The sequence below is a fragment of the Panulirus ornatus genome, chromosome 55 (assembly GCF_036320965.1).
Source record: "Panulirus ornatus isolate Po-2019 chromosome 55, ASM3632096v1, whole genome shotgun sequence".
Lineage (NCBI taxonomy): Eukaryota > Metazoa > Arthropoda > Malacostraca > Decapoda > Palinuridae > Panulirus > Panulirus ornatus.
The window spans coordinates 39,496,017-39,517,540 of record NC_092278.1 but is presented as its reverse complement, the minus strand read 5'-3'; the positions used below and the strand labels follow the sequence as shown (position 1 = coordinate 39,517,540).

Here is a 21,524-nt window from a genome sequence, read left to right as displayed (position 1 = left end):
TTAAATACAACCCACAATATTGTTTAATTCAAGGCTTGGCCTTGCTGAGAACTTCTGTCCATTGCAGAAATCTTTGAAGTAGAGAATGAAAGGTTTGGGAAGGGTATTTTTAGGTCTGGGAAGTGTATTTTTGGAGGTGTTCTAGGTGGAAGCCTCAGAGTTTTATCAGATTGTAGATGTTGCCTTGATGTTTGTCCCCATGCATAATGTGGCTTCTTTTGCAGTGCCTGATTTGGATACCACTTCCTTTTCAAGATGATGTTCGTATGTACACATTTCCCTCTTTTCAACGAATCATCGAGAAGCTTAAAGATAGTGAGACGAAAGCAATGGATGATCTCATATCTGCAATGGACCTTAGCTGCCAAGATGAGTGAGTAAACATCTAATTTCATATCATAAATGCTTTTATCATAAATTTTATCATAATGAAAATATTTAAGGAAACACAATTTAAGAAGGTAACTTTGTAAGTATTTTCCCCATTATTACATGACAGCTAGAGACTGAGTGTGAACGAATGGGGCCTTTGTTGTCTTTTCCTAGCGCTACCTCGCACACATGAGGGGGTAGGGGGTTGTTATTTCATGTGTGGCAAGGTGGCAATGGGAATGAATAAAGGCAGACAGTATGAATTATGTACATGTGTATATATGTATATATCTGTGTGTGTATATTTATATGTATACGTTGAGATATATAGGTATGTATATGTGCACGTGTGGATGTGTGTGTGGGTGGGTTGGGCCATTCTTTCGTCTGTTTCCTTGCGCTACCTCACTAACACGGGAGACAGCAACAAAGCAAAATAAATAAATAAAAATTGACAAAGAACAAAAACATAATATTTTGCACAAAGATTGAAAATATTTCATGTCATCATGACAGATGAAGCTTTCTTTATTATGAAATGACAAATCTCTCTTCTGATTATTGTTTCACCCATTTCCTACAAAATGCCAACTATATATTTATTTATTTATTTTGCTTTGTCACTGTCTCCCGTGTTAGCGAGGTAGCGCAAGGAAACAGACGAAAGAATGGCCCAACCCACCCACATACACATGTATATACATACACGTCCACACACGCAAATATACATACCTATACATCTCAATGTACACATATATATACACACACAGACATATGCATATATACACATGTACATAAATCATACTGTCTGCCTTTATTCATTCCCATCGCCACCCCTCCGCACATGGAATAACCACCCCCTCCCCCCTCATATGTGCAAGGTAGCACTAGGAAAAAACAACAAAGGCCCCATTCGTTCACACTCAGTCTCTAGCTGTCATGTAATAATGCACCGAAACCACAGCTCCCTTTCCACATCCAGGCCCCACAGAACTTTCCATGGTTTACCCCAGACACTTCACATGCCCTGGTTCAATCCATGGACAGAACGTCGACCCCGGTATACCACATCCTTCCAATTCACTCTATTCCTTGCACGCCTTTCACCCTCCTGGATGTTCAGGCCCCGATCACTCAAAATCTTTTTCACTCCATCTTTCCACCTCCAATTTGGTCTCCCACTTCTCCTTGTTCCCTCCACCTCTGACACATATATCCTCTTGGTCAATATTTCCTCACTCATTCTCTCCATGTGACCAAACCATTTCAAAACACCCTCTTCTGCTCTCTCAACCACACTCTTTTTATTTCCACACATCTCTCTTACCCTTACATTACTTACTCGATCAAACCACCTCACACCACTTATTGTCCTCAAACATCTCATTTCCAGGACATCCACCCTCCTGTGCACAGCTCTATCCATAGCCCATGCCTCGCAACCATACAACATTGTTGGAACCACTATTCCTTCAAACATACCCACTTTTGCTTTCCGAGATAATGTTCTCGACTTCCAAACATTCTTCAAGGCTCCCAGGATTTTCTCCCCCTCCCCCACCCTATGATTCACTTCCGCTTCCATGGTTCCATCCGCTGCCAGATCCACTCTCAGATATGTAAAACACTTTACTTCCTCCATTTTTTCTCCATTCAAACTTACCTCCCAGTTGACTTGATCCTCAACCCTACTGTACCTAATAACCTTGCTCTTATTCACATTTACTCTTAACTATCTTCTTTCACACACTTTACCAAACTCAGTCACCACCTTCTGCAGTTTCTCACATGAATCAGCCACCAGTGCTGTATCATCAGCGAACAACAACTGACTCACTTCCCAAGCTCTCTCATCCACAACAGACTGCATACTTGCCCCTCTTTCCAAAACTCTTGCATTCACCTCCCTAACAACCCCATCCGTAAACAAATTAAACAACCATGGAGACATCACACACCCCTGCCACAAACCTACATTCACTGAGAACCAATCACTTTCCTCTCTTCCTACATGTACACATGCCTTACATCCTCGATAAAAACTTTTCACTGTTTCCAACAACTTGCCTCCCACACCATATATTCTTAATACCTTCCACAGAGCATCTCTATCAATTCTATCATATGCCTTCTCCAGATCCATAAATGCTACATACAAATTCATTTGCTTTTCTAAGTATTTCTCACATACATTCTTCAAAGCAAACACCTGATCCACACATCCTCTACCACTTCTGAAACCACACTGCTCTTCCCCAATCTGATGCTCCGTACATGCCTTCACCCTCTCAATCAATACCCTCCCATATAATTTACCAGATATAGGGTGTTTTGGGCGAGGTGGTGTGCAAAGTGAGAGGGTTAGGGAAAATGATTTGGTAAACAGAGAAGAGGTAGTAAAAGCTTTGTGGAAGATGAAAGCCGGCAAGGCAGCAGGTTTGGATGGTATTGCAGTGGAATTTATTAAAAAAGGGGGTGACTGTATTGTTGACCAGTTGGTAAGGTCATTTAATGTATGTATGACTCACGGTGAGGTGCCTGAGGATTGGCGGAATGCGTGCATAGTGCCATTGTACAAAGGCAAAGGGGATAAGAGTGAGTGCTCAAATTACAGAGGTATAAGTTTGTTGAGTATTCCTGGTAAATTATATGGGAGGGTATTGATTGAGAGGGTGAAGGCATGTACAGAGCATCAGATTGGGGAAGAGCAGTGTGGTTTCAGAAGTGGTAGAGGATGTGTGGATCAGGTGTTTGCTTTGAAGAATGTATGTGAGAAATACTTAGAAAAGCAAATGGATTTGTATGTAGCATTTATGGATCTGGAGAAGGCATTTGATAGAGTTGATAGAGATGCTCTGTGGAAGGTATTAAGAATATATGGTGTGGGAGGCAAGTTGTTAGAAGCAGTGAAAAGTTTTTATCGAGGATGTAAGGCATGTGTACGCGTAGGAAGAGAGGAAAGTGATTGGTTCTTAGTGAATGTAGGTTTGCGGCAGGGGTGTGTGATGTCTCCATGGTTGTTTAATTTGTTTATGGATGGGGTTGTTAGGGAGGTGAATGCAAGAGTTTTGGAAAGAGGGGCAAGTATGAAGTCTGTTGGGGATGAGAGAGCTTGGGAAGTGAGTCAGTTGTTGTTCGCTGATGATACAGCGCTGGTGGCTGATTCATGTGAGAAACTGCAGAAGCTGGTGACTGAGTTTGGTAAAGTGTGTGAAAGAAGAAAGTTAAGAGTAAATGTGAATAAGAGCAAGGTTATTAGGTACAGTAGGGTTGAGGGTCAAGTCAATTGGGAGGTGAGTTTGAATGGAGAAAAACTGGAGGAAGTGAAGTGTTTTAGATATCTGGGAGTGGATCTGGCAGCGGATGGAACCATGGAAGCGGAAGTGGATCATAGGGTGGGGGAGGGGGCGAAAATTCTGGGAGCCTTGAAGAATGTGTGGAAGTCGAGAACATTATCTCGGAAAGCAAAAATGGGTATGTTTGAAGGAATAGTGGTTCCAACAATGTTGTATGGTTGCGAGGCGTGGGCTATGGATAGAGTTGTGCACAGGAGGATGGATGTGCTGGAAATGAGATGTTTGAGGACAATGTGTGGTGTGAGGTGGTTTGATCGAGTAAGTAACGTAAGGGTAAGAGAGATGTGTGGAAATAAAAAGAGCGTGGTTGAGAGAGCAGAAGAGGGTGTTTTGAAATGGTTTGGGCACATGGAGAGAATGAGTGAGGAAAGATTGACCAAGAGGATATATGTGTCGGAGGTGGAGGGAACGAGGAGAAGAGGGAGACCAAATTGGAGGTGGAAAGATGGAGTGAAAAAGATTTTGTGTGATCGGGGCCTGAACATGCAGGAGGGTGAAAAGAGGGCAAGGAATAGAGTGAATTGGAGCGATGTGGTATACCGGGGTTGACGTGCTGTCAGTGGATTGAATCGGGGCATGTGAAGCGTCTGGGGTAAACCATGGAAAGCTGTGTAGGTATGTATATTTGCGTGTGTGGACGTATGTATATACATGTGTATGGGGGGGGTTGGGCCATTTCTTTCGTCTGTTTCCTTGCGCTGCCTCGCAAATGCGGGAGACCGGAAAAAAAAAAAAAAAAAAAAAATTTACCAGGAATACTCAACAAACTTATACCTCTGTAATTTGAGCACTCACTCTTATCCCCTTTGCCTTTGTACAATGGCACTATGCACGCATTCCGCCAATCCTCAGGCACCTCACCATGAATCATACATACATTAAATAACCTTGCCAACTGGTCAACAATACAGTCACCCCCTTTTTAAATAAATTCCACTGCAATACCATCCAAACCCGCTGCCTTGCCGGCTTTCATCTTCCGCAAAGGTTTTACTACCTCTTCTCTGTTTACCAAATCATTTTCCCTCACCCTCTCACTTTGCACACCACCTCAACCAAAACACCCTATATTTGCCACTCTATCATCAAACACATTCAACAAACCTTCAAAATACTCACTCCATCTCCTTCTCACATCACCACTACTTGTTATCACCTCCCCATTAGCCTCCTTCACTGAAGTTCCCATTTGCTCCCTTGTCTTACGCACCTTATTTACTTCCTTCCAAAACATCTTTTTATTCTCCCTAAAATTCAATGATACTCTCTCACCCCAACTCTCATTTGCCCTCTTTTTCACCTCTTGCACCTTTCTCTTGACCTCCTGCCTCTTTCTTTTATACATCTCCCACTCATTTGCATTTTTTCCCTGCAAAAATCGTCCAAATACCTCTCTCTTCTCTTTCACTAATAATCTTACTTCTTCATCCCACCACTCACTACCCTTTCTAATCAACCCACCTCCCACACTTCTCATACCACAAGCATCTTTTGCGCAATCCATCATTGATTCCCTAAATACATCCCATTCCTCCCCCACTCCCCTTACGTCCTTTGTTCTCACCTTTTTACATTCTGTACTCAGTCTCTCGTGGTACTTCCTCACACAAGTCTCCTTCCCAAGCTCACTTACTCTCACCACTCTCTTCACCCCAACATTCTCTCTTCTTTTCTGAAAACCCCTACAAATCTTCACCTTCGCCTCCACAAGATAATGATCAGACATCCCTCCAGTTGCACCTCTCAGCACATTAACATCCAAAAGTCTCTCTTTCGCGCGCCTATCAATTAACACGTAATCCAGTAATGCTCTCTGGCCATCCCTCCTACTTACATACGTATACTTATGTATATCTCTCTTTTTAAACCAGGTATTCCCAATCACCAGTCCTTTTTCAGCACATAAATCTACAAGCTCTTCACCATTTCCATTTACAACACTGAACACCCCATGTATACCAATTATTCCCTCAACTGCCACATTACTCACCTTTGCATTCAAATCACCCATCACTATAACCTGATCTTGTGCATCAAAACCACTAACACACTCATTCATCTGCTCCCAAAACACTTGCCTCTCATGATCTTTCTTCTCATGCCCAGGTGCATATGCACCAATAATCACCCATCTCTCTCCATCAACTTTCAGTTTTACCCATATCAATCTAGAATTTACTTTCTTACACTCTGTCACATACTCCCACAACTCCTGTTTCAGGAGTATTGCTACTCCTTCCCTTGCTCTTGTCCTCTCACTAACCCCTGACTTTACTCTCAAGACATTCCCAAACCACTCTTCCCCTTTACCCTTGAGCTTTGTTTCACTCAGAGCCAAAACATCCAGGTTCCTTTTCTCAAACATACTACCTATCTCTCCTTTTTTCTCATCTTGGTTACATCCACACAACTGTTATACTTAATTTAAGATTTTGTGGGCTGAATGTCAAGTTTTAATTTTTCCAATAATCCTAATAGTACAGCTTCATCCTCTCATGTTAGTCCATTAGATGGAGCAGGAATAAACCAGTTTTTAATCAAATCACTTGCAGTTGCTGAATTTTTACACTGATGAGATTTGATTTGGAAGATACTTTGATGTGTTCTTGTAGTCCAGTTTTAATTACAAGCTTCCTGTGCTAATGTCAATACTTTCTCAAGAAATGTCCAGTCCGAGGCAGGATATGGTTGTGGGAGAGTCTGACCAAGTGCTCCAAGCATTAAGACAGAGCTCCACCTTAATCTTTGCTTCTCCTGAGCATCTTCACAGCACTCCATTAACTTTGGAAATTCTAAAAGGAAATATACCAATGCCTTCAAAACTGATGTATCCTTAAAGAAGGTGTAAGATGGTTCTGGCTGGCCATTGCTGTTTTTAATTCTTTTGCATTTACCTTCCTGAATTGCTTTTAGGTAAATATGTTTTGGAAGGGCTGCAGTTTCATGTGATACTAATTATACAAAGCTTTCCACAAACTCAAAAGGAAATTGTGGACAGCTTTTTACTAATTTAAGCCATCCTACAGCAAGCACATAGTTCATCACATCCTTAGGATTATGAGCAGCTTCAAAAGGCATTGCTGCCATATTTGCTGGTAACTGGTGACCTATTCTTGCATAATCAGGCAGTATTCTCAGGGTTTAACTATCATATTGGAACTTCTCAAGGGAACTGTAAGCAAGTTTAACAACTGAAACATTATGGTGAGATGCTGCCCAGTTCAACAACATACTCAGGGAATCAGATTTGAAGTTTTCATACTTGCTACGTGCTACATGGAGCTCTGGCTCTAATCTAGGTAGTAAGCATAGATTCTCTATAACCCCTGGCCTCTTATCTCACTAATTTGTGAGCAGTAACATGCCAAGTAGTGCACAGGTCTATAACTTAGTTTGAGTACAAATAATGGATACCATTCAAAGCTATCAAGGTTTGTGCTGGTCCATCTTCACCATGACACTCTTTGAGGAATCCAGATAGAAAGGGTAAAAGCTCTGCATCATGCTGAAAAGACTTTGCCTTACAAACACTTGCCACCAAAAAGGCGTGAGCAGTCAGGGTTTCATTGGTATTGATGGACTTGTCATTGTTTCATTTGAGAATGGTAAGAATATGTCCTCAGTTCTACTGTCCAGAGGTCAAACTCTAGATGCAAAACCAGTGGCTGCAGTGATACCAATGACCAGAAAGCAAGGAGTTTCTTCAGTACCAGAGCATCACACAGCTTACTGACAGCCAAGGAAGGAAGGGTGTAGAGAATGGTGAGGCTTGTTGTGGGATTATTTTCACGTCCAAGACATTAAAGAAACATGGGAAACACCTTGAGAGATAATGCCTTCTTCATCTCTTCACCCTCTAGGACCTTAGTTGCTTGTTGAACAGATTGTGTAGTAGACTCTTGGTATAAAATTACTTATGTAACAATGATGTGGTAAAAGCTTGAGATCTGATTTTTTGATGCTGCTATTGTGGAAAACCACTCAGAAGCCAACCTGAGTTTCAAACAAGGTGGTCAGAAAACTCGAGAGCTGGAATGTAGGCCACCAAGTTTGAAAACTTACATCAGGGCATTTCCCAGTATTCTCTTCCTGCTGGCTGTGTATTTGATGATGCCTGTAAGGGTGTGGCCTGCACAAGAGACATGTATACCCTAAACCAGAGCAGTGTCTACTTCTTTACAGAAGTCTGCAATTATGCTTTTAATTCCAAACAGACATGAATTTAAGTCGTATCACCCAGTCACCTTCAATGGATAATCACTCCCTCAGAACAAAACACCAACTTTTTGATAAACTTATTACATTTACTTCCCACTCCAAAAACAATGCAAAAGCAGTACACAAACTAAATACCCTTAGAATGCTGAACTGGCATGAGATTTGGACAAGAAAAGAATCTCATAACATCTACAAATAGTACTCTAAACTGCACCTCACCTGCCTGGTCTTCCACATATATACCAAAATAACCTGACAAACTTTTAGCAAATACTTTCCCAACTCGGTCTTAAACTCCAGACACACACTGATCATGAGTCACAATATCCTGACAGAGCCACACTTTCCCAGTGTTCCCATTTTTTTTCTCACTATTCACCTTTCAAAAAAAATTTTTATTCTTCCCTCCTTGGACTTTGTTGATACTTTCTCAACCCAACTCTCAATTGCCTTCTTTTTTAGCTCCTACATTTTTGTCTTGACCTCCTGGACATCACTCATCCCTACGACACTACAAACAGCTGTGGCATATCCCAAGACCATTTATTCCCACAATGCAAAAACCAAAATGAAAACATTGATCTTTTATGATCTTTTACTACTCATGTGCTCAGTACTTTGTCCACATAGATACACACACAGTATCATGACACTGTATAACTTTTGGTCCTTGGTGGACATGACTGGCTTCCTGAATACTGCAGGAGTATCATAAAGATAGAAGGGACTCCTGGGGCAGGAAGTAAGTTTACCCTCATCACCATCATCTACTAACTCATTCTTTCAATATGTGTAAACCATTTCAGCACATGCTTTACAACACTCTCATACATACTCCTCTGTCTTTTGCCCTATTATCTCTTATTTGATCAATCTTAATCTCACCATGTATTGTTCTTGTGCATGTCATTTCAAACACATTAGCACTCTTCTGGAATTTGTCATCTAACCCCCCTTCAGAGAAGAGATGTTTCAGGTTTCAGAACCCTTATGCAGAATGTTTTTGATGTACTGAAGTTATATGCAAAATGTTTGAGCCTGAGATTTGCATTTGCATACTTTTAAGGATTTAAGAATTTTTTTCATCTTTATAGTGTGTGTTTTTCATCACATTTGCTGTAAAACTATTGTTTACAGTTGGTATGTTATTGGATATTGAATTGATTTCAGGGAGGGAGAGGAGGAGCTGGAACCCATGGGAATACTCAATCCACAGTTGCAACACTTCTTTAATGTGCTCACTCACCGTGCTATTCACATCCATGATCCCATTCCTCCTCCTGCACCACATGTTATAGTAAGTTTTGTTAATTCTTTAAAGTGTGGGGGTTCTTGGAAATGTCATTATCAATAAGAGGTTGATTGCCTTATTGGTTTATTGTAGGGAAATTAATCCACCATCATGTCATTGTTATTATTTTTATATGATGATATACAAACAGGTCTGTTTGTTCTTTAGTATTTCTTATTTGTTTGATGAGTCTTTAATTCCTCATGAACACATTGCTTGTACTAACTTCCCATCTTTGTATCTTTGTTATGCAAGTTTATATGGGCTGATGTGTGAAAGAAGGTTGAGAGTAAATATGAATAAAAACATGGTTATTAGATGTAGGTGACAAAGAGACCAGTTAGTTGAGATGTGAGTTCGAATGGAGAAGATGGAGTATTTTAGATACACAGTAGAAGATATGGCTGGAAGAGGATCATGGGAGCTGAAGTAAGCCAAAGGGGGCTGAGACTCTGGGTATAATGAGGAGTGTGTTGATAGAGGTCATTGCCTGTTCAGTGATCAGAAAGGTATATTACTAGTATTACCTGCCTGGATATCGGGAAGGTTAATTACGGCTGTGTAGTGAGCCAGCACTTCAGTGGCTGTCAAGTTGCACTCCCCTGACCCAGGTGGCTTTCTTTTCTCTCTGCCTCACCCACACTTGGACTACTGGCATTTGGTCCTCAAACATTAAGTCTCTCTTTGTCATGCTTAACACTTGACAACACTCAACTCGCACAGCTCATTCTTTGTAACTAGATTTTCCTGTGGTGAGCACTCTGTGCCTGGTGGTGGTGGTGGTGGTGGTGGTGGTGGGGCTCCAGTCATGGACAAAATTCCAATTCAAGGTTGGACTGTAATTGAAATATAGAGAGGATAATGACTGAGAATAAGAAAAGACAAGGGAAAGTCCTTACAAATTTTGGAGGAAGTGAAAAATTTGTCTTTTACAGTGAGGTTGGTCATAGTTATTGGGAAAGACATGAGAAGGTAGAATGTTCCAAAGCTTTGATGTGTAGGGGAAGAAGCAATTAACAAAACAGCCCACCCTTGAGTTGCCAGTGGCCACACAGTAGTCATGTGATACAGCAGCTTGCCAACTATTGTTTGGTCTACCAAGTGGTTGGGGCACACAAGCAGCCAGCTCTTGGGAGCAAAAACCAAATCAATACTTACAGAAGAGGGAGAGTGAACCAAAATTGCAGCATAAGGGAAGCGTGTCAAGTTTGGAAGGTAGCCTGGGACAGTCAGTAAGACGGATAGCTTTCGACTCTGTCAGTTAAGGATGCAGAGATAGAACCGCCCAAGATATGAGAGTAGTACTCCATACAAGGACAAATCAGCCCTTTGTATAAGTGGAGTAACTCTTCAGAAGAAAAGAAGGTTCGACATCTAAACAGGACACGCAGACTTAACTATTCCTGTAATGTAGGGCCATCAAGAAAGAAAGGATGTTACAGTAATACCAGGTTTGCTCATTGAGTCAAGAGGTGGAACTACAGAACCATCAAAAGAGAGACGAGAGTTGTGAGGAGTTTTTAAGTGGAGAGATGGGTAGAAACTGGGTCTTGGAGACATTAAACTTAACTAGATTTTGTCTACACTTGCAAGATATCCGGTCCAAGTGTGAGTTTATTGAGGAAGCTGCGTCATGACGAGATGCAATTTGAGTGAGAGAAAAAGCAGAATTTAAGGATGTGGATGAATGCAGTGTTGAGCCATTAGCATATGAGTGCATTGTTTGTTTGTGGAGGAGAGGAAGTCATAAGAAAAAAAAGGAGAAAAGTGTAGGGGACAAGACAGAACCTTGAGGGACACTGCTGTTGATGGAGAATAGGGGGGGAGGCTGATCCATTGACAATCGCAGAGAGATTGGCCAGAGAGGAAGTTAGATATGAAAGAACAAAGTGAGGATGAGAAGCCAAAAGAGTGGAGGTTAGAGATGGGATCCTGATGCCACACCTATCAAAAGCTTTGGATATGTCAAGGACAACTACATATGACTCCCCAAAATCTTTCAGGGATGACGACCTAACATTGGTAAGATAGGAAAGAATATCACTAGTGGATGTCACCTTATGGATGCCAAACTGGTGATCAGAGAAAAGACTGTATTGTTCAAGGTTTCTAAGGATATGGGAGTTGAAGAGGGATTCAAAGACTTTTTGTAGATGTTAGAGCAAAAGGATGATAGTTAGAGGGGTCAGAATGGTCACCCTTCTTAGGGATGGGATGTATTGATGCATGCTTACAAGGAGAAGGAAAAGTTTTGGTTTTTAAACAAAAACGGAACAGATAAACAAGCACAGGCATGAGTTCAGAGGCACACTGCTTCAGTACACAGGGATGGATGCCATCAGGACCATAAGCCTTGCATGTGTCCAGAGAGAGAGGTGCTTTTCGGACAATCCAAAAAGAGATTACAAGGAGTGGCATAGGATTAGTAAGAGGAGCATCAGGGGATGAAAGAATGTTAGAGTTGTCCAAGGTGGAGTTAGAGGAGAAATGGGAACCAGAGTTGCTTTGTCTATGGCAGAGACAGCTATAGTACCATCAGGATGGAAAAGTGAAGGAAAGGTAGTGCGACAGAAGTTGTGAGAAATGCATGTAGCTGAGGACCAGAAAGACTTATCAGTAAATGATGAGGAGAGGTTATCCATCAGTAGATGATGAGGAGAGGTTATCCCGCTTCTTTTGAATAAAGGAACGCTTTGCCTGATGGATAACATTCTTGCAGCGATTATGGGGAGTGATAAAAGCTGAATGGGAGCCAGAGGAAGGAAAGTTTTTTCAAGCCCAATATGCCTGATCTCTTGCCTGAATGGCCTCAGAGTAGGCTCAGTTGAATCAAAGATTGGATGAAGAGACTGTCTTTGAGGAAGAGGGAATAAATACTTCCATTCCCACAAGAATAACCACTGCTATGCATTTGGCAGAGGCAGAAGCATCACCACATAAGAGACATTGATTTACCCAGGGAAATTCAGAAAAAAAGTTATGTAAGTTACTCCAATCAGTTTTGTTGAAGTGCCAGTATTTATGCTTAGAAGGGGCTGCAGGAGGGGGAGGTACCATTAAAATAGATACATCTATGAGAGTGTGATCAAATGAACCAGTTGGGGGCAAGATTGTTTACTTACAGTGGGATGGACTAGAGGTGAAAAACAAGTCCAGAATATTAGGATAGTGATTACAGCACTCAGGAATATGGGTAAGGTGGGAGAGAATTTTTTTAAATTCTTCTAGATCATTGAGAATGGAGAACGTGAGGGTTTCAATCCCTTCACCATCTGTATGGGAGGAATTCAACCATTCCCTTTGGTGAACTTTGAAATCCCTGAGCTAGAGGATCTCAGCTTGCAGGTGAGAGGATGTCACAGTCTCATGGCAGGAGTTTAGATAGTCGAAGAAAGATATAAAGTTTGTAGAATTAGTAGAGCAATAGGCAAAACAGAGGAAAAGTGTTATAGTTGGGAGCTACATAACATCAAAGTTTGGGGACTCAAGGTCTTTGAGGCATGCAGTAGATAGATGCACTAGGTAAGAACATTTAGGTAATTGCATTAGATGGAAGTAGTTGGTAGGAACATCAGATAGGAGCCTGTGCATACACTGCCTTAGACATGCCCTCTGCCAGTGGCCTGTTAAGGATGAGGCATTAAAGCCTAAGAAGTGGCATGGGAGTTCACTAGTTATGGAGACTCTGTTGCCATGGTCACCCCTTTGAGGGAGTTCCAGAAGGGAACAAGCATCAGAGGTATGGATAGATAGGTAGATAGCCTTTGCCTCTGAAGGCATGTTTGATGGGATAGTAGTCCCAACATCCTGTATGGATGTAAGGCATAGGCGCTAAATGAAAAGGTACAGAAGAGGGTGAATTTGTTAGAAATTAAAGGCTTGAGCACAGTTTTAGGAGTGAGGATGGTTGATCAAGTTAGAAGTGATAGGGGATGGTAGGTGGTGCATGTGGCAACAAGGAAAGTATGATTGAAAGAGTTGGTGTGCTGAAATTCCTTTGCCCTGTCTACAGTAACACTATGGCATGCATTCCGCTAGTCTCCCAGTACTTCACCATGATCCATACATACATTGAAAATATTAACTAACCAGTCAACAACACAGTCATCCCCTTTCTTAAGAAATTCAAATGCAGTACCATCCACTCTAGCTGCCTTGTCACATTTCATCTTATGCAAGGTTTTCACCACCTCTCCTATCCTCAAACCACTTTCTATGACTCACTTTGCATACCTTGCCACCCTACTGTCAACATTCAACTGTTCTTTAAAGCACTCAGTTTATCTCCTTATCTCATTGCTACTTGTTATCACTTCCCTATTTGCACCCTTCATCAGTGTGCTCATTTGCTGTCTTGTTTTCATCACACTGTTAACCTCCTACTAAAAGCCTTATTCTCCATTAAGTTTACTGATACTCTTTCACCCTTACTCTCATTTCCCTCTTTTTCAACCTCTGTACCTTCCTCTTAACCTCTCCCAATCACTTGCATTCCTACCCTGTAAGTTCTACTCATACACCTTTTTTTTTCTCTCTCACAAGCAACCTTACTGCATCATCCCACGACTCTACCTTTTCTCACGTACCCACCTCCATATGTCATATGTTTCTCTCACACATGCCACTGCTTCCCAAAATATCTCCCATTCCTCACCCACTCCTGTAGTTTTGTTTACTCTCATCTTTGCTCTTCTGTTCTTATTCTCTCCCTGTATTTTTTCACACGTCTATTTTTCTCAGCTCTTTTTCACCACCCTATTTTCATTCATATCATTTCCTCTTTTTCAAAAACTTCTGCAAATCTTCATCCATGCCTCTGTCCCACCAGCTTCCTTTCTCCGTACTTTCACATCCACGTGTCTCTTACGCATACCTGTCATTCATTATGTTATTCAACAATGCCTATTGGCCATCGTTCCATCTCCTCCATGTAGTCTTATGTATGTCCTCTCTTTAAACTAATCTCCACAAGCTGTTTACCATTCTTATTCTCAATGATGGGTATCCTTTGCCTTCAATTGTACCTTAAACTGCCACATTACTCACTTTCACATTTAAATCAACCAGTCTCTTTTATCACAAGTGCTGACATACTCGCTCAGCTGCTCCCAAAACACTTACTCCTCTTCATAATCCTTCTTGTGCCCAGATGCATGAGCATTGATACTGAATATGATACATTGTTGACTATTTGAAATACAAAAATACTTATTCATCAGTTGCATAAACATAATTCATCTGTTAGCATAAACATAAACATATTTTTGCAACTTCATTCGTAAAATTTTTTGTTATAAAAGTATGTAAATTCAGTAAACCTTACTGGTGTGTTTGTCAGTAAAGCAAGGGTTTATGCATAAATCAGCATCACACTCTCAAGGAAATGTCTTTCCAATGAGCAAGCAAGATGCATATCCACAAAGCGATTTGCCATTGCACTATGACTTTTCATAGTAAACCTTTCAATCAGCTGATGAATGAGAACTATACTAGAGTCAAACATTGGTGGTCTTTAGCCAGTCTTTACTAAATACCTGTGCTGTGCATTCAAAAATGACATATCAGTCAAGTGAGAAAACAGTTTGTTGTACTACAGTGCAGTTTTGCAAATGCATTCAATGGCATTAATGAGGATATCACTGTCTATCTATATCTCTCATGCCCATTCCCACTAGGAATTCCTATCACAAGGCTAACCACAGCAAAAGAATGTAAGTGGAGTATTTCACATTGTCAACTTTATACATTGTAAGATTATACTCTTGACATAAGCTTGCTTTTTCACTACACACCTGGTCTGCTTGGATTTTACAAACTCATCTTGTTATCATGTACAATAACTTCATCAGTTTCTTTGAGCCTGTAAGATCAGTGTTGAAGTCTGGTTTGGCATTGGCATGTCTCTGTTGCTGGTCAAGATGCGTTGTTGTACATCAGCCTTCCTCTTCGCCATGAGGATTTTCTATGGTGTAAAATATGGACTCCACTGATGGAAGCAATAAGTAGATTACCATATGGTACTTTCCAATCTCAGACTGGCCTGAAGCTAATGCAAGCAAATTAAAAGTATTTTAGGATGTGTCTGTCACAGCTAAAGTGTACTGCAGGAAGCATTTAGGGACACATACACCTCGTCTGTAATGAAAGGGTTAAGAATTTTTCTACTGGATGAGATTAGCAAGAGGAGTCCTTAGCATTCAACAAACATTTTTGTTAGAGTGTATGTTGGTTTTGATATGGTTGACATATCTTGTGTGGCTTTAGGTGTGCCACCCTCAGAAAAGAAAGATCTGGAATAGAGATTAAGCTCCTCATTGCTTTATTCTTTAGGTTTTAAAATCCCTCTTCCTTCATATTGATATGAAGCATATTGGTTTTGAATGGTAAGTGATTTATTTGTTGTAGAGATTACCCCGCTCCCTTTTTTTAAGGTTTTTGGCCCAGACACCATTGATCATTTATTGATATAACAACATGTCGGTGTTATAACATGCAGGTCACCACAGGCTTGTTGAATCACAGTGAATGCACCACTGCTGGCCTGTGAGGTAATCCTTTGGCTACTTCAGATTTAGGATAAAAGGAGACTAATCCTCAGGGAACACTTTTTTTTTTTTTTTTTTTTTTTTGTGTGTGTGTGTGTGTGTGTGTGTGTGTGTGTGTGTGTGTGTGTGTGTGTGTGTGTGTGTGTGTGTGGGGGGGGGGGGGGGTTAAGTCTGTGTTGCGAGTCCACGCCAAGTTGTGCTGTCTCAGATGCTTGCAGGGTATATAATTCCAGGTGCTTATAGGGGTTTCCCTACAGCATTATCTTTTTATCTTTCAAAACTATTGCTTTGTTTTTGTTTTTTAATCAAAGACTTTGTTTGTATAATTGAAGGAATTCGTGTTACTATCCTGCAGGACATTCTTGAGCCTCCAGACTGTGTGTGTGAAGCTAGAGATAGAGTTGCATCATCCATCAAAGCTCATTTTCCTACCAAGAGAATTGCTAAGAAAACCAAGAGGGATACTGAAGATTTGTTTGCAAGGTAAGCAAATTGAATGGGGTAAATATGGATTATTTTGGGCTGACAGTTTTTGTAATCTATGAGTCAGTCTGAAGCCTTATCAGCCAGTTTGTGCTAATGGTATGCTTGGTTTTTAATTAATTTTTCTTTGCCAGTAATGATGATGATGAAAATAAGAAGAAATCCAAGCAGGATGAGGATCATAGTGCGAGTGCTACTGATCTGACCCGCCATCTTGTGACTCAAGTGACCTCAGCTACACCAGTCCAAGACTTTTTGGCACTTTTAGGTGGTGAAGCTCCAAACTTCAACTTGAGTATGTCTTACCCATACTTAGTCGCGTGTGGTTGGTTTTGATTACATATGCTGAAAGTGATATGTTAGTAATTATAGTGGTAGGAAGAGCATGCATATATATGTTAAGATATCCTCTTCCTTTACTGATTTAAGTAATTTTTGAAAGTTGTGGAAAACTGTGTTTACTCACACATGATATTAAGCAAAATATTCATTCATCTCTTGATACATATACTACTGTCTTTTACAAATGAAAAGAAAATGCAGAGTGAATCTTTAACCCCCATCTTTTCCTGGACAAGTGAATAAAGCTTTAATTCAATGTTACTTCGGTTTGTACTTGATATGTTAAAGATGCTAGAAAGTGTATTACGGTATAAACCAGTTTTGGAAAAGGAACCAAACTGAAGTTGTTGGATTCTGCACAGTTAGTATGATACAAGATAGGGGGAAATGGAAATCACAGCATTCTCAGGTTAGACCAGCCTGAATACGTTTTCATTTGCCAAGGGGAGTCACCTAATTTGCCTTGAAGAAAAAGGAAGAACAAAGGTATTCTGAGCCTATCAGAAATAGATACATTGGTTTGTTTTGTGTAACAGTGTGAATCTATCCATCTATATGTATCTCTAATGCCTGTTCCTTCCTGGAACTCCCTCAAGGGGTTGGCCACAGCAATAGTATCTATAACTAGTGGACTCCAGGTGCCACTTCTAAGTGCCTCACCCTTAACAAGCCACTGGCAGAGGGCAAATCTAGTGCAGTTTTCCTTCTGACTACTTCTACCTAATGCTCCTGCTTAATGTTCCTACCTAGTACTTCTATAAAATGTTTCTATCTAATGCTCCTGCCTAAATGTTTCTACCTACTACTTCAGTCTATTACTTCTACAATTTTGCCATAAGGAAGGGCTAGCACATAGTGCTCACTGCTGGAAAATCTAGTTACAAAGAATGAGCTGCGTGAGTTAAGTGTTTTCATGGGTTATGTATGACAAGGATAGACTGAGTTTGTGGACAGAATGCTAGTAATCCATGTGGGTGAGGCAGAAAGAAAGACAGCTAACTGGGTCAGAGGAGTGCAGCTTGACAGCCACTTAAGTGCTGGCTCACTTCGCAGTTGTTACTAACCCTCCCAATACCCAAGTGGGTAGTGCTGGTAATATACCCCTCTAATGGTTGGCTGCCTATCAGCATGAACTGGTGAGTATATGTATTCTTCAGGGATGTTTTAACACTTGAGAAATTTGGATTTGTTATCCCATGACAACTTAGTCTGGTCATCATGCCTAACACTTTTCTCTATCTATCTATATCTCTGATGCCTGTTTCAATTGGAATTCCCTCAAAGGGGTGGCCAGGGCAACAGAGTCTCCTTAACTAAAGAACTCTGGTGCCACTTCTTTGCCTTTAGTGCCTCACCTTTAATAGGCCACTGGCAGAGGGCAAGTCCAGCACAGTGTTTGCAGAGGCTCCTACCTACGTTGCTAGCAACCTGCTTTCATATTTTGTGTGAACAGCTAAGAGAAGGTGAGATGTGGACATATAAGAAAGGGTAGTGATTAGTACTCCATTGCAATGGAATTTACTAGTTATGGAGACTGTTGCTGTGACCACCACCTTGAGGGACTTCCAATTGGAATAGGCATCAGAGATGTAGATGAATAGAGAGATAGATGTGAGTTTGAATGGAAAAAAATTGGAGGAAGTGAAGTTTTTTAGATATCTGGGAGTGGACTTAGCAGCAAATGGAACCATGGAAGTGGAAGTGAATCATGGTGGGGGAGGGGGCTCCCTTTCCACATCCAGGACTCCCAGACCTTTCCATGGTTTACCCTAGATGCTTCACATATCCTGGTACAATCCACTGACAGCACATTGACCCTGGTATACCACATCATTCCAATTCACTCTATTCCTTGCACGCCTTTCACCCTCCTGTATGTTCAGGCCTCGATCACTCAAAATAAAAAGAGTGTGGCTGAGAGAGCAGAAGGGCGTGTGTTGAGATGGTTTAGACACATGGAGAGAATGAGTGAGGAAAAATTGACAAAAGAGGATATATGTGTCAGAGGTGGAGGGAACAAGTAGAAGTGGGAGATGAAATTGGAGGTGGAAGGATGGAATGAAAAAGATTTTGAGTGATTGGGGCCTGAACATACAGGAGGGTGAGAGGGATGCTAGGAATAGAGTGAATTGGACCGATGTGGTACATCGGGGTTGATGTGCTATCAGTGGACTGAACCAGGGCATGTGAAATGTCTGGGGTAAACCATGGAAAGGTCTGTGGGGGCCTGGATTTGGATAGGGAGCTGTGATTTCAGTGCATTGCACATGACAGCTAGTGACTGAATGTGAACAAATGTGGCCTTTTTTGTCAGTTTTCCTGATGCTACCTTGCTGAAGCATGGGGTAGTGATGCTGCTTCCTGTGGGGCAGGGTAGCACCAAGAATGTATGAAGGCAAGCAAGAATGAATGTGTACATGTGTATATATATATTTATTTATTTATTTTGCTTTGTCGCTGTCTCCCGTGTTAGTGAGGTAGCACAAGGAAACAGACGAAAGAATGGCCCAACCCACCCACATACACATGTATATACATACACGTCCACACATGCAAATATACATACCTATACATCTCAACATATACATATATATATACACACACAGACATATACATATATATACATGTACATAATTCATACTGTCTGCCTTCATTCATTCCCATTGCCACCCCACCACGCATGAAATAACAACCCTCTCCCCCTGCATGTGCGCGAGGTAGCGCGAAAAGACAACAAAGGCCACATTCATTCACACTCAGTCTCTAGCTCCCTTTCCACATCCAGGCCCCACAGAACTTTTCATGGTTTACCCCAGACGCTTCACACGCCCGGGTTCAATCCATTGACAGCACCTTGACCCCGGTATACCACATCGTTCCAATTCACTCTATTCCTTGCACGCCTTTCATGTATGTGTGTTTGTATGTTTATGTATATGTGTATTTGTATGTATGTATATGTGTATATGTTGATATGTATATGTGCATGTATGGTAACCACCACCGTAATGATATAGACATTATACAAATTATTTGGCAACCAGCATGTCAACTGGTGGGACGTTGACATCATTGAATGGTGGCCGATGATTGGCAGGGGTGACCTAGCTCAAGCTCTCTGCAGCAACTTCTGCAAAGTGTTTAGCAAGGGGTATGAAGCTTAAAACTTACCAGGTGGCAGAGGTTAGAGTTTTCTTAACTTCAAGTGATCTTAGAAAATCTCTCAAACATTGGGACACTACCATGGAGAGAAATTACTATTCATTCCTTAAAACTCATGTTGTGCATATAAAGTTTTATGCTGATTTTTGGACTTTCTACATGCTCTGAAACTAAGTTACCAGTGTGTTTTGGGAAAGAATTTGATATTAAGTAGCATATGCTCACAAAGAAAATGAATTTCAAGTTCAAGAAAAATTGAGAAATGGTAAATATTTTTGTTGAAAGTATCATCCATGACCATATCTTTGTGAAAATGATTCAGATGCTGTAAACATTTTAAGTTTCCTTTTACGAAAAGTTTACCATCATATACGTATACTTTTTTATTATCTTTAACTCATTTCCTCTAATATGGGGTAGATCAAGTGTATACAGTCCCTGAGCTCACTCACATGAATCAACTTATGGTCTAGATGCTTAACTAAACAAAGGCTTTATTCTTATTGTCATATTTCTTGTCTTTGTCTTTGAAGCCTGTTAAGTTTTCCACTTAATGAAAGAGTTTGATAAATTTTGTTGCTTTGTTTACTGCCTTGTCATAAATGGGATATGTTATTCATTGTACAGTGGTCTTAAGTTGCCACTTTGGTAATGTGTTTTTTTATTTAGAATTATCTTAAGGGACGTTTAACTGAATGTAATGTATTTCATGATATCCTGAATCTTTCAGTTTGCAAACAACTTGGGGAGGTTGTACTGCAGCTGATGGAGGGTTTTGGTGATGGTGATTCTACTAATGATGCATTGATGGCTAAAGTGCTGGAATGTTTGAGCACTTTCCGACGAGAGTCATGTAGCATTGATCCATCAACGTACAATAAATTTGTCCCTGGCCTAAAAGAAGCTGTATCCAACTTGCGTCTTCTTCATCTTTGGGACCGTGTTAAAGAAAGTTAGTTTTGTCATTGTATTTCCTGTTGAGTATTATATTACTGGATATATAGATATATAATTCATACCTTCATATGGTTATGGCTTGTCTTTTTGTTTTATTATCGAGAACTTTAGGATTACACCACAGTTCTTACCTTACCTTGCTGATGTAGGAAACACCAATCAAGAATTAAAGATAGCTCTAATTGTGTGTTATTAGTATATGTTACTTAAGTCAGTTGTTTTCATCCTCACCTTGTTGAATTTTTATTAGAATCCATGGCTAGGAACTAACAAGTAAGGACAGATTAGATTTTGTTGCTTTTTTTATATAGAAATACTGCATGATGAACTTTTTATTCCTCAGCTTAAAGAGTTTGGATGTTTTCATTATAATACTAGTCTATTATTTTTCCTTTACTGAGAGCCCAATAAGCATCTGAGAGAATTTGTAGTAGCAAGAGATTAAAACACAAATTTACCCCCCAAATTGGGGTGAATCCATGACTTTATCTTTTCCATCATTATGAAATATGTGAGGTTAGCATTCACTCATTTTCAGAGACTTGACAGCCATACAGTAATCAGCCCAGACCCATGATATTACAGTTCACAGCTTTCATGGCAAGGCATCCCGAGTCGCCTGCCATTCATTCACTAGCTCATACTATTACTGTGAGGATTGTCTGGCAGTGAAGACCAAAATGGTAAAGGTTTCCTTATCCATTTATGAGTATACCATCCTTGATTTTGATGGTTGAGGATTGACTTTTTGTGTTGAAAATTAGCTATTTGCAACAAGTGTTAATGATGTTTCATGAA

General features: G+C 40.6%; 1 protein-coding gene and 1 pseudogene across 1 annotated transcript in view; one reads left to right on the top strand and one right to left on the bottom strand.

Moving 5' to 3' along the window:
• Positions 1–21,524, top strand: part of Ku80 (X-ray repair cross-complementing protein 5 Ku80) — a 126,940-nt gene that overhangs the window by 86,105 nt on the left and 19,311 nt on the right. The window contains exons 11-15 of the mRNA XM_071693529.1: positions 225–373; positions 9,117–9,243; positions 16,138–16,265; positions 16,400–16,560; positions 20,500–20,721. Of these exons, the coding sequence (XP_071549630.1) occupies positions 225–373; positions 9,117–9,243; positions 16,138–16,265; positions 16,400–16,560; positions 20,500–20,721 (787 nt within the window). The remainder of the gene's footprint in view (positions 1–224; positions 374–9,116; positions 9,244–16,137; positions 16,266–16,399; positions 16,561–20,499; positions 20,722–21,524) is intronic.
• LOC139765726 (focadhesin-like) lies at positions 6,153–7,872 on the bottom strand (annotated as a pseudogene).